Below are 27,870 nucleotides of genomic sequence, written 5' to 3'. Positions count from 1 at the left end.
GGAGCAGAATTTCAACAGGTAGATGTGGAGCCTTTCCTTGGATTTGGTCATAAATGCCTCCTGGTGTTTGAAGTGCTTGGTTTGTGTGAGATACACAGTAGGTCCTCAAATAAATCTTTAAGCTGGACAACAGCCACTTGGGGCTAGGCCAGGGGACAAGGGCTTGAGTCTTGGTTCTGATGCCACCACTGATATAAATTGTATAAGTCCAGCCCCTTCTCTGGGCCTCTGTTTCCCCCCAACTATGAAACAGAGAGAAAGGAATGGGGAATGGGGGAAGGTAACCTGTTCATGGGTTTCTGCTTGACATTGCATTACGTTAACATAGGCAAGATTATTTGCAAGCCAAAATGAAATATAAACACAAGAGACTATTTATCATTATTGTTATTACAAAAACTAAAAAGAACCAATGCCCATGTGCTTTTCATTCATCCAACACTTTAAATTTTTAATTGTTTTAGTAACTACTCTGGGCCAGGCACTGGAAACACAAAAATGAATAACACCCAACCTCCATCCTTGGACTCTGAAAGGTCTAGAAAAAGACACTGTAGGTAGAAAAACAATTGATGGTATGAGTTCAGGGTGCTAGGACCAAAGATGGCCTGGCGTTTGACAGAAAAGCAGCTTTCTCAGTGATACTGCAGGCCGACGGTATTGCTAAAGGCAAGCATGTTAAAGTCAGAAATTCAACTGCATGCTTTAGCATAAAATAGGATTAAAGATGACGAAATTAAAAAAAGTTTGTATATATACTAAGCTTATACTATGTGCCAGGCACTTTCACAACCTTTATCTTTGTAACAAGCTAGATATTACTATGCCCATTTTACAGATGAGGAAGCTGAGATTCAAGTTTGTAGAACTAGAAAGCGTAAAGCCAAAATCTAAACCTAGGCCTCTGACTGCAAACCTGGTGCTTTTCCCAGTACCCCTTACTACTTTCTCATCAGCCATTGTTCTTATAGAATTCATTCCATGCTAATCTTGAATGAACTTCTTAATTGGATTGCCTTTTTTCCAGGAGAAAGACTAATCTGTGATGAGAGAGATTTGATAGTAACCCCTTCCATTGTCATTTCCTCTTGCACTTCCTGTGATAAATCCCTTCCCTCCCACTACTCTCTCTTGAATTCTCCTTCTCCAATCCCAATGAAACTGCCAAGGAGCAAAGAATCCCAACAAATGAAGAGCCTGTAGAGAGAGCTCCCTGCCTCCTCAGCCACCAGCCTATAAATCCTGGGACAAAGCACACTAAAAGAAGGAAGACACTATATAGTTCTGTCCAAGGAGTCCATGTAGATGCAAACCTGGCTGTGCCTTAATTTTGCAGAGCCAGAATGAACCTCAAAATATGATCATCAGACCTGCCTTTTTTACACATAAGAAAAACTGGGACTCAAGAAGGTGAAAGGACTTGCCCAAGATCACACAACTAGTGAGAGGCTGAGTTTGGACAGGAACCCAGGTTTCCTGACTCCCATGCCCATGGTTTTCTATTAAAATAAGTTGCTTCTTTAGCTTTTCCCATTGACCAATCCAATTTACATAAGATCATAGCTCTTTCAAAAAGAAACCTCAGTGTTGATTCTCTGCAAAGCCCAAAGAGCAGGGCCTCCTCCTCCGCCTTGGTTCCAACTGGCTCATGTTCTTGTCTAAAGAATAGGAAGTAGCTGCATTTTTAGCCCTGAAAGCACATTCTGGGGGTGAGAAAGGGAGATTTGGGGAAGAAGGTTCCTGTACATGATGGTCAAGAGCGATCAGCTGACACTTTACTCTGGGCCAACTACTCTTGCTTAGAGAAAAGGAATATACATACATTGATATTTAAGGGGAAGATGAAGATTTTCTTTGAGTACTAACTAATCAGAAGGGAACCTCAGCAAGAGCTTGCTTCCCCAAGCGCTGGGTGGGGGAAAGGGGAGGACTTTGCCCTGCTGATTTCATTCTCTCTTCTGACCAGGCAGGAAGCTGGAATGGGGTTTGGTGTAGGAGTACCAGGGTGAGAAAGTTTGCAAGGACTTTCTACAACTTCAATGTTTCCCTCACACTCTGCTAGCACCCACAATCCCATGCACAATTTCTCCTGACAAGGGAGGAAGGAGGAACACATTATTCAGTTTAATAATTTATGCAAATTGAAAACTTTACTGTGTGAAATGAAGGGGACTTAAGAGGGCAACAGAGAAATAAAAATTATTGAGTCATCTCTTAAAGGATGGAGGTGTGGTAATGGTAATTCTTGATGACCTGGCCCTGGAGTGTAACAATCTGATTTTCTAATACCTGGGTCTGAAACAAGTAACACCTCCCTTCCATAGTCAGCCTCGTTTTGTCTCATTCAACTTTAGCTCTAACTCCCTGAGGCATAAAAGACTGTAGACTCAGATTCATAGAATGCTAGATTTGGAAGAGACTTTAGACATTTGTCTACACAGTGGTTCTCAAACCTGGAAGCCCATCAGAATCATCTGGAGAGCTCATTAAAAATTTAGATTCCCAGGAAACAACCCAGAGATTGATTCAGCAGATCTGGGCTGAGGCCCAGGAATCTGCATTTTTAACAAGCAGGCTTGGTTTAAGAACCAATGGTCTGGTACAGCCCATCTATCCACTTATCAAAACATTTACACTAGACACTGGTTTTACATCAGAGGAAAATGGAGGTGCCAAGAAGTAGGTTGATGGTGGTGCTTGGACTAGAACCTACCTCCTGGTAGGGTGCCCTTGCCAAGGTCCTCACACCAGGCTTCTCTCCCTTGGCTCACCAGGCTCACCTGAGATCTTCTGAGGACCAGCAAGGCCATTCAACAAAGCCAGGAGTTTTTACTGAGTTCCCATTTGGTTCATTGGTGGAGATGGTTGGTAAGGGGTGGGGGTAAAGGTAGTTTTAAGGGCACTGTCAGAAAGCTGTGCTCTGTATCCTGGTGGGTTAGAAGGCACAGGCCCAGAGGTCTTGAAGGCACACTACCTGGCTGTTCCAAGCAGAAGGTATAGTCTGTTCATGGAATTACCCTGCTGTGTTAGAGGAGCCAGAGTGGCAAAGACAGTGTGAATGAGGGGGAGAGTAGAAGATGAGGTAACAACAGAGGTGAGTAGACAGGGCTCCACAAGTCATGGTAAAATCTTTGGTTTGCTCTGAGCCTCTATAGGATTTTGAGCAGAAGAATGACAAAATCTGGGATGTTTTCACAAGAGTACTGTCTATATGATGGTGAGACTAGACTGTACAGGGCAAGGGCAGAAGCAGAGGAGTTAGGAGGATTTGCAGTGATTCAGGGGACAGATGATGGCAGCTCAGACCAAGGTGGTAGGAATGCAGGTGGAGAAAAGTGTTTGGATCCTGGATATATTCTTAAAGTTGAGCCAACAAATTTATGATGGATTGTAAGTGAGATGTGAGATAAAAAGAGGAGTCAAGACTGGTGCCAAGTGTTTTGGCTCAAGCAACTGGAAAGTTGAAGTTATCAACTGAGATGGAGAAGGCTGTGGGTGGAGAAGGTTTGGGGGAGGGACAACAGGAGTTCAGATTTGGACATGCTGAGTTTGAATGTCTGTTAAACATAGGAGGGGAGTGCTGCACAGGATGTTGAACATGTGAGCCTGGGACACAGAGGGAGGCTGAAGACATGTCTTAGGCATCATCAGCACATGTGTGGCATTTTAATGAAGCCTCGTGACTGGATAAGGTCAGCAAAGGAGTGAGCACAGGCAGAAAAGAGAAGAGGGTCGAGGACTCTGGGAACCCTTCAGCATCAAGAGGTCAGAGAGAAGACGAGGAGTTGGCAAAAGAGACTGAGAAGAAGAGATCAGTGAGGGAGGAGGAAAATCAAGAAAGGGTGGAGTCCTAGATGCCAAGAGAACTGAGTGTTTCCAAGAAGAGGGAGTGCTCAACTGGGTCAAATGCTGCTGACCGGCAAAGCAAGATGAGGGTTGAAAATTGACTATTGGATTTAGTTACTTGGAGGGCATTTGCAACCTTAAAGGGAGCATCATTTGCTCCCTGTCCTCCTGGAGTCCCACAGTTTGACCACTGACTATCATTTAGGGTTCCCCTATTGTTAATTTCTCAATTAGGTTGTAAACTGCAACATTGTGCATAATGAGTTGGTGTACGCCCACAGTGTGGGTTCTTGTCAGCTGTAGGGCTTTATAAAGCCTACTGTAGGCCTTGATACAGTTTGCTAACAGACTCACTTGAGGGCCTTTGACCTACAGCACTCACCGTTAGTGCCAGGCTTACCTTGGATGCAGAGTTTCAGTTCCTTGGGGTCCGTGACAACCTTCCTGCTTTCCCGGATCACAGTCCGGTTCTTCTTGGTTTCCCCCCAGAGGTTGGTGCCTCCATACATGCTGGGGATGTTGAGAATGGCAATGCCTTCAAGGAAGATGTTGCTCAGGTCCACCCCAACCCCGTCGCACTGAGGGGCAGAGAGAAAAGGCCATCTGTTACTGCCCTCAGTATATTCTAACCTAAGGTGCCACGGGTATGGTGGGAGGGCGGCGGGGTGGGTATGGTTCTCATAAGAGATGTGACTGGCTCCCAGCCACAACCCTATCTCCAACAGAAGCTGAGTCTTAGGCAAAGTTACCCAGGTCTCATGTTTTGACCGCTTTGGTGAGATGGTGAGAATCCAGTACTGGCTGGCTCTGGTGAAGACTCCAGGGATCATCTAGAAGTCCAGAACTGCTTTAGGGATGGAGCACAAGACAATTGCAACACTGCCCTCCAGTCTGACCTTATTACCATCAATTCTGCCCCTTCTGAATCATTGTGAAGATTTGGTGGACACTGAGCCCAGAACCAAACACACAGTAGATTATCAACAAATGATAAACAATTTTCATTTTATCCCTTCTGTGAGAAGTACTAGACTTTAAGATATGGAAAGCTTTCAGAATTGGTTTGTCTCCCATATCAGTATAATAAGTACAATTTTGGCATATGTGCTTGCTTGCTGATGTAGCAGTTTCTTTACTCAATATCTCCACCGCCTGCATCCCCCACGAGATACAAAAGGCCAGAGGCTTGAATTTGTCTGTCTCATGGATCTATTAAGTCAGCCCACTTTGGAATGATGGTTACCAATGCAGCATGAAATATATTAGCTCCCATCCTCCTTTCTCGGGATTGTTGCCTTCATTTTACAGAAGAAAAAACTGGACCCAAAGAGGTATGCTAAGTTATCCAAGATCACACCATGGATAAAATAATAGAGCTGGGATTTAGACTTGGGGAATTTGACTACAAAGTCTGTGCTCTTTGTCTTGCTCATTGTGATAAAGGAAAAACCAAAAAGCATGCAATGAAAATCCACTGTCCTTCAAGTTTACCTACATACCTAAACTTCCAACACTTCCCAACATAGGAATAATTAAAAAGTGTTGCCATTCATATAGGCTTACCTCCTGGTATCTTTAAAGCTCATAATTTATGGTGTCTGATCGCCACAACTTTTTTTCCCCAAACTACAAAGTGGGAATAGTGTGTGCGTCTGCACTAACTGTGGGTTCATCTCTTTATTTGGAAGTTATTATTTGAAAGTTCTCGTCATGTGGAACCACATTCTCTCTTTTTCCTCCTTCCACCCACTGGTCCTAATTCTCCCTTCTGAAGTCAGATAAAATGACCATCCTTCCTCCTCCATGAGGCTATGGGGGAGATATGTGATGACAGTCATCACCACCACCACCATCATCATCTTCATCATCATGATGCATATGTGCTAATTACTTGTCATATGCCAAGTAAGCTTTTATACACATTATCTCATTTATTATCTTCATAATAATCTTATGAGATTGTTACAATGAGTATCCCCTCTTGCATTTGGGGAAACCAAGGCACAGAGAAGGTTAAGTAACTTGCCAAGTGTCACACAACTTACAAATGGAAATAGGCAGATTTGAAGGCAGGAAATCAGACCTTAAGTCTGAACTACTCCCTTATTTCTCCTCCCTCTCACACCACAGCTTGGTTGTGCCTATTCTGGGCCAAGGCCCTGCAACCCTTTCCACCCTCTCCTGTGGGACTTGGTTTTCAGACCTTTACCCATCCTGGCTATCCTCTACTGTGCACAATCCCATTTGTTACCCTCCCACTCAATAAGGCCCCCAGCATTGCAAGCAACACCAATGACAGGATCTGACGGGGCGGGGGGCAAATACCCCATCACTTCCTGGGGTGGGATTCTATAACACTGTCATGCTCCAGAAATGAGATAATGTGTGAAGCCCATGTAAGGGCTCAATATATGTTACTCATTAGCATTATCCTTATTGTTAATCATAATTGAAGTTGCCCTAGATTTTTTTTTTTTTTTTTTTTTTTAGCAGCTAGATGACAGCACCCCCTCAGCCTGAATGGATGTGGTCATCTCAATCACTCAGACCCTTATCTACTGCTCAGCCAGCTCTTCCCTATCTCGGACTTTCTGGACTTGTATAGCTGTTTTTGTTTGTTTGTTTGTTTGTTTGTTTGTTTTTAACTTAGCCATATGGCTTTACATTATGTCAATTAATTTCATCTGGCTTTTATTCCTAATCTTTTCTAGCCCATCCAGCTTATTTTAAATCTTGATTTTGTATTGCTTTGTCATAGCTTCCCACAGTTTGGGATTACATCATTAATACATGTTTATAAAGGACAAAATTACAGGGACCAAGACCTCCCCTTTGTCACTTTAACATACTAGACATTGCACAAAAACAACCCTCAGGGTGCTCTGTCATGGCTACATCCTCTGGGCTAGACTGTCAACCAGCCTACTTTTCACTACATGTGGAATCACAGAACTTAGAGATGAGAGGGACCCAAGAGAACATGTTCTGTCTTTCATAAGTCAGGCCCATGGAGATTAAGGAACTTCCCTGTGGTCATCCAACTTCTTAATGATGGCACTAGACTAGCATCCAGCTCTCCAGACCTCAATCCTATGTTCTTTTCATTAAAACATGAGGCATTGTGCTAAAATCAAATAGCATTTCTTAAATGACCACCCTGCAACCTCTATTGGAAAAGAAAGAAAGCTATATTAAGTCACTACTATCTGTGTGTAAAGGGCAAATACTTGGTTAATAATCTGTTCTAGAGTCATCCTAGAGATTGGGATGAAACATACAAGTCTGTGGTTTCCAGAAGGTACTCGTTTCCTAATTTTTTGAAAACTTGGAAAATATTTGTCTGCCTCTCACTGGATGGAACCTACTCAGTTCTCTAGAATTTTTGAAGTGGCCCCTGAATGACATCTGTAGGTTTGCCTAGCAACTTGAACTCAAATATGTGAAGTTTCCAAGATCAATTAGTCCTCTACTGACCTAAGTTGGGCTCTGGTGCGCGCCCTTAGCATCTGTTTCCTCATTTTTAGTTAGGGTCACTGTCTCTGAAAAACATAAAACCTCTTCCAGAATGGCAACGTCATACCAAATGATGCTTTCCATGCTGTTTTTTTGTTTCAAACATTGTTTAAAATTCCAGATTGGTCTTTGGCTCACCTGAAGCCAAGCATACAGTCTGAATTGCTTTTGCTTATACATGTGCCCCTACTCTGCCTTTGTGGGTATATACACCTCTCCATAAAGCATGGGCTCAACCCAGAGCTCCCTGTTGCTGTCACAGTGATTTAAAAACCAAAATTCCAGCTTTATTCATAAATGATCAAAATTGGATGCAACCAAGATGCACTTCCACAGGGGAACTGATAAACTGTGACATATACATACAATTGAATATTATTCAACGATAAAAAGAAATGAGCTATCAAGCCACAAAAAACATGGGGGAATCCTAAATGCATATTGCTAAGTGACAGAAGGCAATCTGAAAAGGCTACATGCTGTGTGATTCCAACTATATGACATTGTGGAAAGGGCAAAACTATAGAAACAGTAAAAAGATCAACAGTTGCCATAAATTTGAGAAGGGGAGAGGGATGAGGGAAGAATAGGTGGAACACAGGGCATTTTTAGGTCAGTGAAACTATTTGGTACGACACTGTATTGGTGGATATAGGACATTACACATTTGTCAAAATCCATAGAACTGTACATACAAAGAGTGAATCCTAATGTAAACTATGGACTTTAGTTACTAAAATGTATCCATATTGGCTCACCAATTGTAACAAATGTACCACTCTAATGCAAGATGTTAATAATAGCGGAAGCTGTGTGTGTGTGTGTTTGTGGGGGGTTGAGGAATATGGGAACTCGGTATTTTATGTGCAATTTTTCTGTAAGCCTAGAACTGCTCTAAAAATCAAGTTTATTATTTAAAAAACAAAAACAAAATTTGCTCCCTTTTCTTCTCAATGGGATTAAGGAATTGTTAGAAATTTATTTTGGAATGTCTTCCATCCTTCATACACTTATTCCTATTTAGAGATCCTAGCCACTGTGGGGTCAAAATTCTCTTTTCTCCAAATTCTCTGAAATGACAATGCTGTATCCAGCATTGTCTTTCCTTGTTATTATCACATCTTAAATAACATGCCCATTTCCCCTTTTGGTTGTAGTCACTTCTGCATTACCTCAATTTATTCACTGTTGGTCAGAACTTCCCCTCCCTTCCGAGCTGACGCAAGGCAAGTGCCTCCTTGGCACAGGCGCTGTTCTGACCCTTCACCTGCATTATCTCTTGTGTTCTCACAAGGATGCAATGAGAGGTTGCCTCCAACTGACAGGTTCCTACAGGGGTTAAGGTGCTTGCTCAGGTTACATACCTTGCCACTCTACAAGGCAGCAGAGCTGGAATGCAAACCAGGCAATCAGATGCCAGATCCTGCTTCAGAGATGAAAGAGTCAATGAGGCAAATTGGGAATTTTGCTGATGCTAGCCTTATAGCAAAATTAAACTTCCAGCTGTTGTTTGAATAATTGAAATCTCCCACCACTACTCTATCTTGTAGAGTGCTTAGAGCAGAGCCTGGTACAGCAACATTGTATATTAGTATTGTAATATCTTGCCTCTGGCCAGCTTTGTAATAAAAACCACATGTACACCACCAGCACAGTCCTTGGCACATTGTGGTCCACAAAGTCACCTGTCTTCCCTACTGTGGTTTTAAGTGTACTTGGTTCCTTTCATCTCTTGCACTAACCAGCTAGGACAGTTAGCTGTTAACTTGGTAAGCCTTTAACCACTCCCTGTAAAGGCAGATAGTCCTTGCTCTGCCCCAGGTTAGCTCTTTGGCTTTGTGATAGATTGTTCCCTTCTCCCATGCTCTCATTCTGTTCTAGGCAGAACCCCGACCGTGCATAGAAGAGGTGGGAGGAGCCTGGAGTCTTGACTTAGATGTCTTCCACCTTGGAACACACCTACTTGAAAATGATGGGCAATGTGGTTACTGGAAAAGACCTGAGTGGATTGGAGACTGGTTTAAATCTTGCCTCTATCACTTGCTTGCTGTGTGATCCTGGGTTAGTTCCTTAACTTCTCTGAGCTTTAATTTGTCCTACTGTGAGGAATAACGTTGCTCTCAAGGGCTTGATAGGGGGCTTGGTCTCCTGAAGGCAGTAGCCTTCCATAAATCTCTGACATTACTTTTGCAGTCGCCCAGCCCCCATGCCGGGAGCCATATTTCTGCCTGAAATTATTCCCCTATTACCTGAGACGTTGCTGGAAGCATCTTAATGGCCTCTTGGACCGACTCTAGCTGTCTAGAGCCTTGCCAGCCCACGCCTACAAGCCCATTCTCCGGAGTTCTCAACCCTCGTACATGATTTCCTTTAGAACTCCACTTCTGCTTAGGTTTCAGGAAAGGCAGAAAGCTGCCGTGCTGGATCTGGGAAAGTGGAGTCGAGAGAGGAAGAGTCATCCTAACTGGAACACCGGCCCGGGGCTCACTCCCCAGAGGGTTTTGAGCTAAATCCTCCAAATGTTCCATGACGTCACCCGGCCCCCTCTCCCTGCTCCTACCCGGGTGGCTTCTGTGGAGAGTACAAGGAGGGCAGCAGCGGTCCCTGAGCGCACCATTAGCCATCCCTAACCCGGGACTGAGTTCTCCTCGAAGCCGATGCCTCGCTACCGTAAAACCCAGCTATTTTAATAGCCTGGCGTGGGGATGAAACAGAGCTCCCGGCCGGAGCAGCGAGCACGCACACGCCCTCTGCGCGCACACGATTAGCGGCAAGATGCGCGATGTCAGGCCGCCTGGGTCCGAGGCAGCGGTACCCGCACGGAGGGCGGGGAGGAGGAGGTGGGGACGTCGAGACCAGCTCGGCTCCAGCCCCCCTGGAAGCGGCTCAGCAATCTCCCTGAGTCCAGGCCGAAGCGGCCGGCGCCCGCCTCCTCCCAGCAGCTGTCGGCAAAGCTCAACATTGGTACCCCTAGCGAAGGAAATATCCCTAGTTCTGGATCCTTTCTGAGGCAGGATGGTTAATAAGTAACCAGAGACTGGGTTAGGAGGCTAAAGCTTATTTATGGGCAAATGAAGTGCACTGGGAATTCGAACTCGCCACCCCCTTCCCCCCACCTTAATCTTTCGGATCCTAGAATCCCCATAATTCTGGGCAGAAATCTCGGAGGGACGGGGCGCGGAGGAGGAGAGGATGGGCGAGCTCTGATGCCTCCCAGCCCTTGCCGCGCGCTGGTTCGCGCCGCTGCTGCCTGCCCGCGGCCGCGGTGACCTGAAAGGGTGGGGGTCTGAACCCCGCCCGGAGCCAGGCCTCCTCCATTTCAGCTCGGTCGATCCTATTTCTGGAGATCCGCAAAGAAGGAGATCCCACAATCTATAGGATGACCTGTTTCACTTTTTAGCAACTAGGAAGTTCTCCCTTCTTCTAGCTCGTTTCACCGTGTCACGGATTCGGTGCGTTTTCTCTGGTTTTTAAAGGCAGATTGTTTCGTAGTCCTGCCACTGGGCTGTGTTTGCTCTCAGGAATGACCCCTTCAGGCCAGGTGAGAGGTGTAACCCCCACCTCACTCGCACTCGTTCTGGAGCACTTGCCCCAGTTTGGCTTGAATTTTTCTCTTTCTTTGGTTGCCAACACTGTTGTCCTGATTCTTTCGTCCCATCTTCCATGACTCCTTCTTGGTCTTTTCGTTTGTTTGCTTTCATAAATAGTTGTATTATGGATATTCCCAAACATATAGGAAACTAAAGAGAATAATAAACCTCCATTTACTCAAAATATAGCTTCAGTAACTAGCAGCTCCTGTCTAATCTTGTTTTAACTTTACCCCACTCCATTTCCCCAACTCCATATGGAACTCTTATAGCAATCCCAGCCTTTATATCATTTCATCCATAAACACTTCTATGTGTCTCTTTAAATGAAAAGGACTCTTAAAAAAAAAAAAAAAAGAATTACCCCAATACTATTAACACTCAAAAAATAACGATAGGTCCTTAATATAAATATCTAGTCATTGTTCAAATTTCCTCCATCATTTTAGTTTTTAAAATAGCTGTCTGGTTGGTTTGAAAGATCTACACATTGCATTTGGCAGATATATCTCTTAGGTTTCTTTTGATCTGTAAAGTTCCCTGCCATTTTTTTTCCTTGCCTTTTATCTATTGAAGGAAATGGGTCATTTGCCTTGGAGAGCATTACTTCTGGAAATTTAATGTGCATACAAATCACTTCAGGGAATTATTAAAATGCAGATTCTGATTCACATCTGAGCTAGGGCCTGAGACTCTATGTTTCTGACATGCTCCCTGATGATGTCATTGCTGCTGGTTTATGGACCACACTTTGAGTAGCAAGGCTGCATTGCATTCCAGATTCTGAATTTTGGTGATTGCATCCCTGGAGTGTCTTTTAACATGTTCCCAGTGTATCCTCTGTATTTTCAGTAAATTGGTACTTTTAGATCTAGAGGTTTGATTAGATTCAGGGCTGATTTTTTTGGCAAGAACACTTCACCAATGGTGCTCTGTATTCCCTATTGTATCTCAATAGGGGGCTCATAGTTTGGTTGTCTTAGCTTGTGTGACATTCAGATTGATCGGTGCATTCAGGTGTTGTCAACCTGAACATTCCATTACAGAGCTCTCCATCAGCCACTGATGATCCTGTCTAGATCCATATGACCCTAATAGTAGGAGACCCTTGCGACTCCCTAGCAACCTCCCTGTGTTTTTCTTCAAAATCTCTACAAGTGCCATTTTCTCCATGAATTCTTCTCTGTCCACTCTCAAAAAGAATTTCTTTCTTCTCTGCATCTTTGTGCTCATGGACATCCAGTCCAATCACCTAATTTTATAGATAAGAGAAAACTGAGGTTAGTGAGGTTAAGGGAATTGTCCAATGCTGCACAGCTAGAGTCAACTGACCTGGAATTAGACCTGAGGTTATTCGGATTGACAACCAAAGAGGTCAAGTGACCTTGTATGACAAATTTTGGCAGTTAGAGAAGGCCAGAGCATAGAATCTTAGAAAGGTAAAGCCAAATGGAACATTGTAGACAATTCCTAATTATCAAAATGGTAACACTGAGGCTAGAGTTGGTAAATGACCTCCCCAGATCATACAGGCATCTCCTGGAAGACTTAGGACTTAACCTGGGACATCAGGGTGAGTAGAGGGGGTGAGGAAGCAGAGTATGAAAAACAGTGGGTTTGGTGGTAAATGGAAGAGGAGAAGGAAGATGGGATCTAAAAGGTCTAAAAGATGATTAAGGAAAAGATTTTTCATGGATATTTGAGGCAGAGAAGATATTCAATGAATATTTTTTTTGGATGAATGCATAGAGGGAAGAAGAAATGGAATGCTTAGGATGGAAAGGAGAGGGAGTGGAAGAGAAGATGCTGAAGATGGGGTTGAACATTGGTCCGGGGATAACATTGGAATCCTTTTCTTTCTCAGTAGTGAGGGAAGAGGGAGGGGTGGCTCTTTTGAAGAAGGAAGTAGGGGAATACTGAGCAAATACAGGAGAAACCATAGTTTAGTTACAATGAGGAAGAAGAGAGAGGCTTGAGGAAGAGGTGGAGGACATCCAAACATACTTGAACAGGGGTTCTGAAGGGCTGATGAGGGGATGGGCAGGAGATAGGGTGGTCTGCCTTCATGCCTGTGATCCAGGGCAGAGCCTCAGATCTGCACTGAAGGGAGATGGAAGGCTGACATACACCTGACCAAGATCCACCACCCCCCCCTTTTTATTTGAGGGAACAGAGTACTGATAGGCATTAGGCAAAGGAAAAGCACCAGGATAGCATTCTATGTAGCCCCAGGACCCTGCAGGGCCCATGGAAGGACAGGGGTGGTAGTGCTCATTTATGGTGGGAGGATTTCTGCATCGGTAGGTGCAGAGGAGTTCTCTCTGTTAACTGGCTTGGCAGACTGGAATGTAAGGTGGGCCATTGGGAGGCCTGGACATTGATTGGTCCAAGGTCGTCCTTTGGTTTGGAAAGAGGAGAGTAGTTGAGGAAGAGGGGTTAGCTGGACCCTAGCAGAGGCCAGTCATGGAAGCCTGACTGGTTTGCATCTAAGCCACAGAGTTGGGGAGGGGCTTGGATTTTGTAAGCCTGGACATTTCTCCAACTTGCTTTTGTTTCTGCTGGATTTATTGCCTAGAATGTCCCTCAGCTCTTTTATGCCTTTTAAATCCTACTCTTCCTGCTCAAAAGCCTGTATGAGGCTTTTCCCAATGCTCTTGATAGAAAATAATCCTTCCCCTCTGTGAATTTTCCCTCTTATATGGAATGGATATTCTGCCATATCTTATGCATATTTATCTTTCCACCAGGAGACCTTAAGCTTCCAGAGTACAGGACCATAGCTCACACAGCTCTGTGTTCTGCTTAGTTCCTGGCATGTCTTACCCACACCAATGTCCAAAATAACTATTTGTTAATTGAAAGAAGGAAACTGTGGAGAAATACAAAAATGAAAACCAAGGTTTTCCTTGAAGAAATCTGACAAGGTTTCTTTCTTTCCGAGGAATTCCCACCATCTCCATGGATGAATATAGTGACTAAGTACATGTCCAGTATAAGGAGAGATATGGAAGGCTAATCCAAGTCTGCAAGAAGTGATCTTTTGCTCAATTTTATGTCTGAACACTTGGTAGCAAGAATAGGGCACATGAGGCACCTTTTATATGAAAGAGACATCAAGAGGCAGAAGGCAAAAGCATTCATTTACCCATCAAGAATGATGAGAGCCTACTTACCCTATGCTAGAGCCTGGGAATGGAGTAGAAATGGGACACAGTCCCTGTCCTCAAGGTGCTCACAGTGGCTCAATGCTAGAGGCAGAGGTGTTCTGCTAAATGACTAACAGATGACTCTACAGGGAAAAAGCTCTGATTTTGGCATTCCATGGTGTTAATATGCCCATGGTGGCCAATTTCAAGCTACCAGCATGACATCACTGAAAGCAGAGTTGGGAAGACATGTGCCAGTGGACTCTTAGGTGCTGCCTCCTGCACACCCCCGGCTGGAGGTAACAAGACAGAGAAGGAAGTATCTCCATATCTGCAGGACCTGTGGCCAGAATAAAGAAATTTATTGGGAGTGAAAGAAGTGCAGCCAGGGCAAACAATGATGTCTACTTCCCCTAGAGGAGAACTATGGAGAATGTTTTCAGTGTCAACAATCTGATGTGTATTCTGAGGGAAGAAAGGAGATAAATTGAGTGGTGTTGATGAGTGGTGATAGCATTATTGAAAGATGGTCCAGTACCATCTACATAAAAACAATTGGCCTGGTATGCAGGTAAATCTTACAGGACAGTGGCTGCTCCTGCATTCAGAGAGGCTGTTTTATATAGTTTTAGGAGCTGACGTCTGTCGTGGGCAGTTAGAAACTAATACTAATACACACATTATTATCGAGTACCTTTATGAGTCAGACATTTTATGTATTCTTATAACCTCACTTCATGTATTCTTTTAAACCCTTCAAGTGTCGGTATTTGTATTCTCATTTTTACAGATGGATAGATATTGACTCAGTGAAACTAAGGAAGGTCCTTCTTTTCAAAACTTATCAAAGTCCATGGTAGGCTTCATGAACCCTCAGCTTCCCTCGTTAGATGCAAACGAGATCAAGAAGACATCTGTAGACACGCACCCAATGCCTGTTAATCCTGTGCTTTGTTACCTATGAGAGCATGTTTGGAGTATTCTAGATACAAGGGATTTGATTCTTCATTTTAAGGAGGACACACACACACACACACACACACACACACACACACACACACACAAAGGAGTCTATCAAGAGTAGTGGTCAGGATAGTTATAGATCTGTAAATCAAGTCATATGAGGAGCTGGGGATTTGTACCTCAGTGAAGATTAATGGGAGACAACGTGGAAGATAGATTTTCAGCCCTATGAATGACAGTAATATACAGGAATGAACAGGCATGTTCAATATGCTCCTAGAGTGTGAAAACAGGCCCAAAAGATGGGGAATTCAGTTATGCATTCCACACACACTTACTGAGCACATATTTTCTTCCAAGAATTGTGTTAAGTACCGACTAGGGAAGGATGTGGTCATGAACAGGACATACAATCCTTTCTGACATACAAAACTTTCTGATAGTCAGAGCTGTCCAGCAATGGAACAGCTTCTTAAAAAGTAATGAGCTCCCTATACTTGAAAATATTCAGGGAGAGATTGGAAGCCCACTTATTAGAATGTGCCAGAATGAATCCTTTTGTTGAGTAGTAAGTGGGACTAAATCCCCTTCCAGTTCAGAGATCTGGAGTCTATATTAGCCTTACTTTGGCAGGCTAGAGTGCTGAAGTGAAAAAGTGACATCGTGACCCAGACTCCCAGCCTTGCCCACCCAGCTGTGTGCTCCGTGTCCTCTGACAGTGAGCTGTGGGGAGCCAGTTAGACTGGAAGGTGGCTGCCATCTGTGACAGGGATGATGGAGTTCTGGCGGGTTTGTGTGGGCTCAAGGAATGTGGCATCAAAGCCATGTACACACAACCTGCTCAAGAACATCCCATGGGCAGAAAATGTTTTCTTCCTCTTTAGCTCTCCTCTGTTGCTATGCCAGGTGGGCACAATGGTGCCTTTGAGAGGGGCAGCTGGAAGGGGGTGTTGGCAGGGAGGCTGGAAGTAGAACATTGCAGCTGGGGGAACCAAATTCATTTCCAGGAGTGAGCCTGCACCATTGCCAGTTTCCAAAACAAAACTGCTGTTTCTCAGAGCTCACGGTGGTGGGTTGCCTCAGAGTTGGACAGAGGGCAAAGCAATTTCATTTCCTATCCACAGCTCCACCCTCCCCAAGTTAAAACAAAACAAAACACACACACACACACACACACACACACACACACACACACAACTGGTATGTTAAGGCATTCTTGCTTTGGGGTGGACGGTGCTTTCTGAGGGGCCAGCGTTTCCTGCAGACAGGGCAGGGCTAATCACTGTGGGGACTGCTATCTGGTAGGGCTCAGAGGCAGGCAGGCTTCTGGGCCACAAGAAAGTATTCAGAATGAAGACCCCCTTCCTCTGCCCTCCAAACCTACAGCCCCCTGGCACCCTTGCTGCCATCTGGGTTCTGCCTACTCACTGTCTTAACTCTTGTTGGTGGGAAAGAAGTGGGAGAACGCTGGCATTTCCTGTCCCTAGTTCACAGTTGTCACAGACCCCCTGCTACTCTCAAAGTTCCCAGCAATAGCTCCGAGATGGGCGTGGGAGGCCTTCCCACTCATTGAACAGTTAGGAGAAAACCTGTGTGCCAGGCTGCAAACTCTGCCATCTCCTCCTCTGGATTATGAATGGAGCAGGGTGGGCCCATTTTATTCCAGCGGCTTCCAACAAAAAGTTATGACTTGAGGCTGGCCAAGTAGTCTTTCTATTCATGTTCACACTAATTGTGGGGCTTTAAAAAGATCTCTTTGGTTCAATTTTACAATCAACAAATACCTAACAAGCAATTACTTTGTTTTAGGCACTGTGCTTGGCCTGGGGATACAGAATGAATAAGATGTAGTTTTTGCTTCAGACCACTGACTGCTCAATAGATATGCCAAGCCCTAAATGGGAACCCCGCTGTCAATTAACCAGACACACATATTAGATGAAAAGTAGAAGTGTAATGCAGAGGCAATCTCCTATGGGGGTGGGGTGGGGGTGGGGGACGACTACACGTGGGCCTGGAATCACTGATCTAGATTTGAAACTCATCTGATTTTGGAGAACTTACTTATCTTTATGAGACTCCAGTTTCTTTGTGTAAATAAAGAGAAGAACACACACCATGCAGAATGGTTGTGAGGATTAAAAAAGATAATGTGTGAAAGCACCAGACAATACTTGCCAAAATGTAAGTGCTCAATAAATGACTGTTGTGTTATTAATTTATCGATCCTGATGGATTTGAAATATAGCATTTAAGTATGCACAGTGGCATTTAACTGATCCCTTGTTAGATTATATGCTCCTAAAAGAGTCAACTCTTCCACCTTCTTAATTCCTCTTCTAGTGCAGATTGAGATGAGTCAGTTAATGATCCCACTAAGAGAGATAAACAAAGAACTATCCACACTATAGTCAACAAGACATACTTGCATATAATATTCTCTGTCTGTTTAATAATCCAATTGTAGAGGAAGAAAAAGATTGGAATGGTTTTCTTCCCCAAGATCCCCAAATCTCCTGAATTTGGCAATGAAGATTCATGTATTCTTTTCAATATTATAGAAAGTCTAAACAATACATTTCCCACTAACAGGGCCTCATAGTCTATTACTACTTAGAAGATGCAATTTGTTTGGTAGACATTGCTTGCAGAAAGTTATTCTTTTACTAAGGGACTTTGGCGGTAGGAAGGTTATGCTTTCTGGTGCGGAGGTTAGCCTAGAAGATCTTCTAGGAACCTGTCATGGGATTGTGTTCTAATTTGACTTGGTGCTGCTGTGACTTGTGATTTCAGCCATGGTTTCCTGAGACCTCCTTGGGCCCTGTCTATCAAATGTGCTCTATCTCACCCAACTAACTTTGTGAAAATGTAAGCATGGGAAGTAATCTTTTAAAGCAATTCCAAAGTCCTTGAAAGACACAAAGTGCGTACAGCCAGGAGTCTAAAGACAAAGAAAAATCAAAGCAATTCACAATTAACAAAGGAGATGGGAAGAAAAAGAAAAAAACAGGAAAATAAGAGTCTATGAATGAATGGAGGCTTGAATTGAAGTGAAATATGGGGTACACATTTGTAGGAAATATAAAAGAGGGTTGTTTAAGAGAGACAAAATGTTATGTGTCAGAAACTGCACGAAAACAATGGAATTTTACAAGGGAAAATTGACAGAAACAATTTCTCCTTAGTAGGCTGAAAGATTCTAAGCATCAGTGAAGGAAACTTACAGTCAGTGCATGGCTGAAAGAGATAGAGAGATGGGGAGGATGGAGCTGCACTGAAAAGTGGGTGAAGATTTAGGAAAGCCAAAAATTCACAAAGATCCTCTAGGGATCTGATGTAAAAGAAAGAGGGGGCAAGCTTTCCTAATATTATTAAGGATTGAAACAAGGCCAACATTTCAACGGTAGTTACACCTGGATAGTTAGATTGAGGGTTACTTTTCTCTTTTTTGCCTCTCCTTATTTTTACATGTTCTACCATTTTGGATTTAACTTGGATTAGTTTTGTGGTCAAGAAAAGAGATTAGCACACATATAAGAGGAAGCAGGAAGAAACTGAGGAAGAAGCATCCGGAATGGTGAGAACTATTGTTGGGCAAGAAGACATCTGAAGTGACAAGAGCTGCCATGGCTGGCTCTTGGAATGAGGATAATGCTGGCACAGAGGCAGGGATGGGGGAGCCCCTGGACCTCCATTGTGTTTTCCTGTTGGATTTGATTAAGGAAGGGAACAGACTAGAAGGAGAATCTCTAAGAACTCTTCTAGCCTTACTTAACTCTAGGGTTTGATGCATAGATTCAATTGGGTGGTGACCTTTATTTTCCAAGAGCTCAAAATCTTCTCATGGTTCACTTATTGGATATGTTTCCAATTCATCCCTCTCAGAATCAGTGCTGCTGGGTTTATGGGCTGAGCATTTGGCCAGTTCCCACCTTGCTTACTCCAAGTTCTGAGAGGATCTATCTGCCCAAGCTGAGAAGGTTCAGATCATGCCAGAGAAGACCAAGCTTGAAGATGTCTTCCTCTCTAATTTAAGAGTGTGCAATTCTGCAGGTGGATGCTAAGGCAGAACAGGATAATGCTTTCAGATGGGACTTAAGAGCCATTTACTGCCTGGGTGAACTTGGGCAAGTTACTTAACCTGTGAAGTCCTTGATTTTTCTCATTTAAAAATTAATAGCATGGGAATGGATTGGAGTAGCTAAAGAAATCCATCCAATTTTAAAGTTATCTAATTCATTATTTATTAAGCTTCTTTACATGCACATGGCTCTGCTAAATGTTAATTTTAGAATTTAGGATTCTCATAGCAGGACCCATATCAAGATAAGAATTACATATCCCTAGCACAATGCCCAGCACACTGCCTTCTTGTTAAAAGAAATCAAGGTGAAATCCACATAATATAAAACTAACCATATCAAAGTGTACATATCAGTGACATTTAGTATATTCACTCACACTGCCTTTTTAAAGTGTTAGATACACAGTCATTCAGGTCAGTTCCATTTTGTTGTAACAAAAAACGTTGCACTGCACCTCTGTGCTTATCCTCTCATGCTCATCCTCTTTTGCTCGTAAGCAGGAGATTCTTTAGGTCAGATTGAGAAGAACCTGATGGGTCATATGGTCTATAAATGCATTTTCAATTTAGTGTATATTGTCAAACTGCTCTCTCCAACATGGTTTATCCACAAAATGGTTTATCACACCAGCAGTGTCTGAGAGATCCCTCTTCTGTCCTGCACACCAGCACTGGGTGGGGTATTCAGGGAGCACTGTAGGGCAGTTAAAGAGAATGAACCACCACATGACCCAGCAATTCCACTCCTGGGTATATACCCAACAAAAATGAGAACATACGTCCACACAAAGACCTGTGCACAGATGTTTACAGCAGCATTACTCATAATTGCCGAAAGGTGGAAACAATCCAAATGTCCATGGATGGATGAATGGATAAGCAAAATGTGGTTTATCCAAATAAATATTTGGCCATAAAAAGGACAAAAAGGAATGAAGTACTGATACGTGCTGCAACTTGAATGAACATTGAAAACATTATGCTAAATGAAAGGAGCCAGTCACAAAAGTCCACATATTATACGATTCCATTCATGTGAAAGTTCAGAGTAGGAAAATCTATAGGACAGAAAGTAGATTAGTGGTTGTTTAGGGCTGGGGGTGGGGTTGGGAGGATGAGGGGATAGGATGGTAGCTAAATGGTGCATGGTTTCTTTTTGAAGTGAGTAAAATGTTCTAAAATTGACTGTGGTGATGGTTGGAGGTATCTGTGAATATACTAAAAACCATTGGATTGTACCCTTTAAATGGGTGAATTGTGTGGCATGTTAATTATATTTAAATAAAGCTGCTTTTTAAAAAACGCATTGAACTAGTTCTTTAAACTTCAACACAGAGAGATCTAAAGAACATAATGATGAGTAAAATAGTCAAGCTACAGAAGGTATTGCAGGGTCTTCAGTTTTATCAGTAATATTTTATTTCTTTGATTAAAAAAAAGGCCTGAAGGAAATAAGTCAAAATGTTGATGAACATCAATTCTGAGTGAGGGGGAAATGGGAATATTTACTATTCTATTCTCAAGACTTTTCTGGATTTCTTTTTTTTTTTTCAATCCTCAGTTAAAAAGGAAAATCAATGATCAGTGATTCCCCAAGCATACTAGATAACAGATTTTTTTTGACCAGCTTCCAAATCTGGACTCACTTTTCCCCATACAGAGGTTCATGTTGGAGCTGGCTAGCCTTTCCTTGTGAACATTGTTTTAAAGATTAGATCAAATATCAAGGGATTTTAGAAGTTCTTATTTCCAGCCAGTAAAATGAAAAATTTCCACGGAATGTAAAATGAGTGCCCCAGTTGAAGCCTGTCTCGTTTGCTCCAACTAACTGCTATCACTTCTGAAAACCTCTGCAAGACTATTCTGGGCCTGGGGTGGGGAAGGTGACTCACTGTCCCCCCCACCCCCCCCACCTGTTTATTCAGGTGAAATTAGGTTTGAATGAGTATCAAGGGATGCTTTGAAGGGGAAGAGACGTCAGAGGGCACCCTGAGAGACTGCCTTGGACCAGGGGAGGTGACAGGTCCAGGTGGGGGTGGAGGTGATGTGCCGGCTTCTTAATTAGAGTCCACAGCAATTATTGAGCACCAGTGTTCCAGGTACAATACTAACTTCCACAGGCCTTCCTTTGTGTTCCCATAGAGGAAACATCTAGACTGAGCATTCTGCAATATATTTTAATGCTCCCTTTTTGATAAGCATAGAAAATCTCATGCCTGCTATTAGTGTTATCTGAAATGTCAAAATAAATAAAAGACTGTGACTAAAAGCTGATTGGATATGCCCTGTACCTGGCTAAGAATCTCTGCTCCAGACAGAGCTTTTCAAAAGCCAGCACTGCTCTGAACCTCCTGGGTTTTGGGCAAATCTGGATTTGAAGATTGACCTCACCACTCATAGGTTCTGGACCTCAGGTGGGCTCCTTGCTTTCTTGGTGGTTATGGCACCTGCTACTTAGGGCTCCTTTGAGGATTTGAAGATTCTGTGAGACCCTTAGCACCACTACCAGTTACATAAAGAGAAGTGAAAACTTTAATTTGAATAAATAACCTTGGGACATAGGCTACTCTCTCACCCCACCATACTCCCATTTTATAGATGAGGATACTGAGGCCCAGACATACTATTCAAAAGTTTCCTACCTGCAGAATGAAGCCAATCCCTGGGCTGTGAGTCCAGGCCATGGCCCTTTCACTGTACCAGCCCTGGCACGTGTCTGCAGGTGAGCAGTAGATCTGGAACCACCTACTCCCCTGCCTGAGTCACTGGGCTCCCCCAAATAGGGTCCGGGGTGACCAGACTCATGTAGCTCCCTAGGACCCCTCTCGTCCAGTTTCCTTCGCACTATTTGAGTGAGTACTGTATTAACGAGCTCTTGTGCGTACTGTAGAGTTGCGGATTTTCTTTCTTGTCAACTGGGCTGTCAGCTTTATTTCAGAGAAGGGACCAGGGCTCCTATTCCTTCTCAATCAGCTACTAGCCTCTGACAAATGAGCTGTTTATCATGTGAGGGACTGCTAACGGAGACCCCTTTCACACAATTTCGTTTTAGCTTTAAATTTCACCATCCAACATTTTACCACAGTGACAAAAAAAAAAAAAAAAGGAGACAAAAACTACGGAAACTGAACAGATTCCACTATTTGTTCAACCAAGTCTCTTTACTGTTGGGCCCTTCCTCAAGCCACTGAACCACACAACCTCTGTTTCCTCACCCACAAAATGAGGACAATAATATTTGCCCTGTATGCTCTGCAGATCAAAATAAAATGAGATAATGTGTGGGAAACTTTTCGTAAACTTTAAGGCAGTTTCCTTCTCTGACTCTCTATTCTACTGTGCAGCTTGAATCCATGTCTCCCTGAAAGGAACAGTAGGATTGTGTCTTCTGTTCTTTGCAGAGCATTTCTCAGGAGAGCTGCCCAGCTGCCCGGGCTGAGAGGGAATCAAATAGTCCCACCTACAGTAAAGGAGGAAGAAACGTCGCATCCATGCTGAAGGATTTACTGAGTTCTTGACACTTGTTAGGTAGAACTCTATTTATTGGTAAACAAGGTAAACTCACTGCAGAAGACGTGGAATCTTCTCTCTTACCAGCTATCAGCAATGAAGCCTTGGTCAAGTTACTTTATGTATCCAAGCCTCCGTTTCCTCATTTTAAAAGTGAGATGGTAATACTTGCCCCACTGGGTTGTTGTTTCAAATGAGGACATGTGATGGTTGGCAGTCAAAGCATGTGACTTTTTCTCTTCCCGTTTCACTTTTCTCTCCCTCTGTCCACCCTTCTAAACCTCTGTGCCTCCACCTGCTTGTCCATAATGTGCCTCCCCATAACAGTGGGGTTAAAAATGCCTGGCCACCTTAGGCTGCAGGGTCGCTGTGTGACTATGGAATAAAGGCTGTAGTGGGGCTTTGAACACAGTGAAATGTAGTGGATGTAACCATGTGGGTTAGTTACTCTTAGGATGGTTGACCTTGAGCTGGTGAGTCACCTGCTGGTCCTCACAGGCCACGGCTGTGTGCAGGGGCCAGGTTTAAAGGCCACTTTACGTAACTTCTCTTACCTGCTCCTCCGGAGGCTCCCTGTTCTCACACCTCCCTGAGGCACTTCGCAGCCTCCATACACCTGTCTCATACAGGTGTCACCCCTTCCTTCTGCCTCTCTCAGTCTCCCCTAGACCACGACATACAGGACCATTTTACCCAATGTTCTCGGGACACAGAGAGGGCATCTGCCCCAATTCTGCGGTCAGTCAGAAGCTGCCTGTCATATGATGGCCCCTGCCCCTCCCCACAGCTTACCCTCATGAATAAATACTCAATAGGCTCATTATGGGGAGATAAGGAAAACAGGAAATGCTCCCGAAAGCCCCCAACAACCCACAGCGCTAAAGACTCCAACCCCTCCAGAGGCTGCCGGCGTCCTTAGCAACGAGGCCCCCAGCCCCCTCTGCGGATGAGGAAGAGCCGCCGCTGGGACCCAGAGGGTCCTGTCGGGCCGGCTGGGCCTGGAGCTGGGAGGGCGGGCTGCAGACGCTGGGAGAAGAGCTGCTGTATTCTGGGCACAATTTCAAGGCCAGCTGCAGGGAGAACAAGCAGTTGCTGTGTGCCTGCAGCTGGCCATGGTGAGGCCAGGGCAGTCCCTCATTTGGGGTATATCTAAAAAGACCTCACCAGACGACTGTGCCAACAGGAAAAATGCACACATACCTCTGAAAAATGGAGAGACACACTTTATCCTCAGGCGAAGGCCTCATCCTTCCCACTGCAGCTCCCAGGCAGTGTATTTACATGCAAATAGAGGAGGACTGTCTCTGCCTCTGACATGTGCATGTGGTCACAGCCACGTACCACCTGGTACCACCTTGGGACATGCACTCTGGGCTCCTGGGCCCCTCTGCCCATTAACGGAGCTGGCCAGAAGTTCAGGGGATTAGATAGGATTCAGGCCTCCCACCCTGGTGTCTCAGTTACCCAGCAACCGAGGGGAGAGGCAGGCAGATGAGTCAAATAGAACAGCACAGAATCTCCGGTTTTGTGTTTTGTTTGTAAAAATTCCCTGTGAGTGCGGGCTCCTTTCTGGCAGGGAGTGGTGGGGCTTTCCCACACTGCTTCAGGCCAAATGCTTCTCCTCAAAGGGATGCCCAGGCTCCCGGCGATTGCTAGTGGTGACTTGGAGACAAAGCTGCTGGGCCAGGGAGAGTCTATCCTGGTCGAACTCTCCAGCTGCCTCTTTCACTTGTTTTTCTCAAATGAAAACAAAGCCATGGGCATGGATCCCATGGAAAATTGGGGTTGGTAGCTAAAATCCTTAGGCAAGGGAAACAAAAGCAGAGACGGAGCTGATCTTTCGGGTTGGGGCTTTGAAGTGGTCAGAGACCAAGGAGAAGTCTCATAGCGATGAGAAGACTTCTTCAGAGCAGCCCAGCAGGAGCCATGTGAGGGGGTGGGAAGTGGGGAGGCCTACAGACAGGCTGCTACAAGTACCGGAAGAGTTAGTGAAGCACGATCGCACGTACTGACTACATAATTTGTATGGCCCAGAGTGAAAATGAAAATGTGGGACCTCTTGTTATAAAATTATCCAGTCTTAAGACGGCGACAGCAGAGCATTAAACCAAGCACGCGGCCCTTCTGAGTGCGGGGCCCTTTGTGACTTACAGGCCTCACGCCTCTGAAGCCGACCCTGTGTCCCTGTGAGCTGGTTCCTTGAAGCAGCTGTGAAAACTGAGGCAGGATGAACTGGGGGATGTCTGGTCTCTTTGGCCTCAATGTGTGTTTCTCCAGGCTTGGGACATTGCCTCCACCTCAACATCAGTGGTGGAAACTAAGCCTTCCCCTCTTCGAAGAGCGGAAATAGCAAGGTCCCAGGGAGGAGTGTTGAGGGAAGGAATGGACTGTGGAGCTGGTCTCTGGGTCCCAGAATCCCAAGGCCTTCCTGGGCAGGTCAAGAAAGGCAGGTGCAGCAATTGGAGCTCTCTGGAAGAGGGGGTGGAGGTTTGGAAATAGGATGTTTGGGAATAGGATGGAGAGACAATGAACAGATTGTGCTCTGGATCACCACTTCAGGACCCAAGGAGACATGTCCTGAGGGTGCATGTGATAATTCAGGAGCAGAACCAAGTTCCTGGAAACCTTATCCCCACTTGGGAACTTACCTCTAACTCTATGTGGTCATGGAGTTTCTTGCAGGTGGCAGCAAAGGTCTCTGAAGTGCCAAATTCAAAGTACCACAGCTTGTTCTTCATCCTGGACCATGAAGCAGAGAGATGGCTCAGTGTCCTTGAAATCGTCATGTAAAGTAGCTATACTGTTTGGACTGGGAGACCCAAGCCTTCCTCCTTCCCCAATCTTACAGTTTCAGCACTCGTTAATTAGATGATCAAGATGTGAATTTTTACCAACTGGTCTTGCTAGGAACTTAGAGAAAACCCCATTCTTTTCACAGACATCATGGCTACTCCGGGTGCACTGCTGATTGCTCTCTAAACTTCCTAGTCACAGGAAGAGAAAGGACTTCTTGCCTCTGGATCTGGATCAAGGTTAGAGTTCCATGAAAACTCAACCAGAGGTGGCAAATGACAGCAAGCTCTGGCGCCGTGTCCTTTTTACTACTGAAGATAACACAGAGGGACTTCAAGCAGAGCCCTGTCTTGGGTATGGTTGGGGCACAAAGGGATGATCACGTAACCTTTTGAAACTGAAGGTATGTATTGTCTAGGGGAGGAGAGATAACCCCATGCTAACTCAGCCACACTCTCTTATAGGAGAGTGGGGTGGTGGTGGTGGGGAGGGGAGTGGGAATTAGACACAGATTGCAGGCAATTTGGAAAGAGAAGAACAAAAAGTGAGTTGTTTGGTGGCAATGTTTTTTTTCTTTTTCTTTTTCAATTGTATTTGCTTAGGCCATGACAATCCTTCATTTAGTGGTGGACCTCGTCATATGTGCTTTAAAGTTAGAGCTCACTATTTTGAACTTAAAAATTTTCAATATTTTCCTTAGCTGAAAAAAATCTATGGGGTTCCCATGTTTCTGGGAGCTTTGCAAGGTCAGATGGTGTGCCCTGACACTTGGTCATTTTGATCAGATGGTCCCACCAGGAGGTGTTTCTGAAGGTATTCCATTCCTTCCAACCCAACTGTCACCCCATTAGCAGGGGCTGGCTACGAGAAGGGACACCTGTCCAGTTTACAAGTAGACAGATTTTGCTGAGGAAGGATTAAGCAAAATCATATTCCTCCTGGAATTCAGGAAAGAGGAAGCCATCTTGCACACTGCTGATCCTCTGTCCCTGGATCTGTGGGCCTAGAGGAAAAGACTACTCCTCACAGAGAAGAGGGCTATATTTTTATTCCTCATTTTCGTTAGGCCATAGCAGATGACTTTTCTTGGCATTTCTCAAAGAGTTTACCTTGAACTTGAATATGAGACACTGTTCTTCTATTGTATGAAGATTTCTAAGACCTATTTGGTTGGGAAGTGGTCTTTCTGATGCAGTATGCAGGGGACAAAGTGATAAACGATGAAGGCAATGAGAATCAGCAAGGTCTAGGGAATTATGCTTTCTGAAGAAAATTAGAAGAACTGGGCATGGACCAGAGCTTCTCAATCAGTGTATCATGGCACAGGTGTGCTTGAGATATCAATCTCCTCGGCTTTCAGGGTATCCAGGTGGGGTCTGAGTCAGGCTGAACCTCCAAAACCACTGCAAGCATTCTCGTCTGTTACTCCAGTGTGCCAAACAAATGTTTTCATGTTTCATGTGTGCCATGATGTGAAAAAAAATGTTGGGAAGTATAGTTCTAGATCAGGGGTTCTCTGTATGGATAGTGACAGGCATACAAATCACCGGTGGTGTTGTTAAAATGCAGATTCTGATTCAGTAGGTTTGGGTTGGGACCCAAGATTCTGCATTTTCTAACAAGTGCAAATGCTGCTGGTTCAGGCACCATGAACCACACCAGTGGTTTTCAGATATTCTTATTCATAAGAATCAACTGGAGAATGTGATTAAAATGCTGCTTCCTGGGCTCCATATGTAGACAGTCTATGTGATCGTTGTGGGATGAGGCCAGGAATAAGCATTTTTATGAGTGTCCAGGTGACCACTATGCATGTGGTCAGTGGGTAGGACTGTGAGAAACATTGCTGCAGATTCTAAGGAAATGACCAAGGGAGGAAAGAGAACTGGTTAAACCTAAAGGAAAGGATTACCCAAGGAGGCAAGAAATGAGGATCAGTGACTTTTAACAGTCAATGATGGCAAAAGACCAAGTAATGGGAAAAACACCAATTGTCATAAATGTCAAGGCTGAGCATTCCTCCCCAGCAGTGAGAGCATCACTGAAGCCAGCAGACCTGTATTGTGATTCTGTTTTCAAATATCACTCTGGGTCTGAATCATGACATTTGAAAGTTATTGCCAGGAGATTTAGAGTTTTAATAAAAAATTCCGGAAGCCACTAGCTGTTTTTTTTTTTTTTTTTTTTTTTTGCCCAGAAATGGCTCTTGTGATGATCTAATAAGGTTCAGAGGTCATGGTTGGGTCAGTAATGCAGAATAACCAAGAGGATCAGACAGAGTTCTTGTCCATTGCTGGTTGTATAACCTTTGGCAAGCCTCAGTTTCCTCATCTGTAAAGTGGAGATTATAAAAAGATCTACTTCAAAGGGCAGTAGGAGGATTAAATGTGATGACTGTAAAGCTCTTCACATAATGCTTGATGCA

At 44.2% G+C, this 27,870-nt stretch overlaps 1 protein-coding gene across 1 annotated transcript in view; it reads right to left on the bottom strand.

Moving 5' to 3' along the window:
- Positions 1–27,870, bottom strand: part of DGKG (diacylglycerol kinase gamma) — a 204,027-nt gene that overhangs the window by 39,507 nt on the left and 136,650 nt on the right. The window contains exons 21-22 of the mRNA XM_037838860.1: positions 25,301–25,391; positions 4,247–4,424 (exon numbers count right to left, since the gene is read on the bottom strand). Coding sequence (XP_037694788.1) covers positions 4,247–4,424; positions 25,301–25,391 — 269 coding nt within the window. The remainder of the gene's footprint in view (positions 1–4,246; positions 4,425–25,300; positions 25,392–27,870) is intronic.

Source organism: Choloepus didactylus, chromosome 1 (assembly GCF_015220235.1).
Source record: "Choloepus didactylus isolate mChoDid1 chromosome 1, mChoDid1.pri, whole genome shotgun sequence".
Lineage (NCBI taxonomy): Eukaryota > Metazoa > Chordata > Mammalia > Pilosa > Megalonychidae > Choloepus > Choloepus didactylus.
This window is presented reverse-complemented; position numbering and strand designations above follow the sequence as displayed.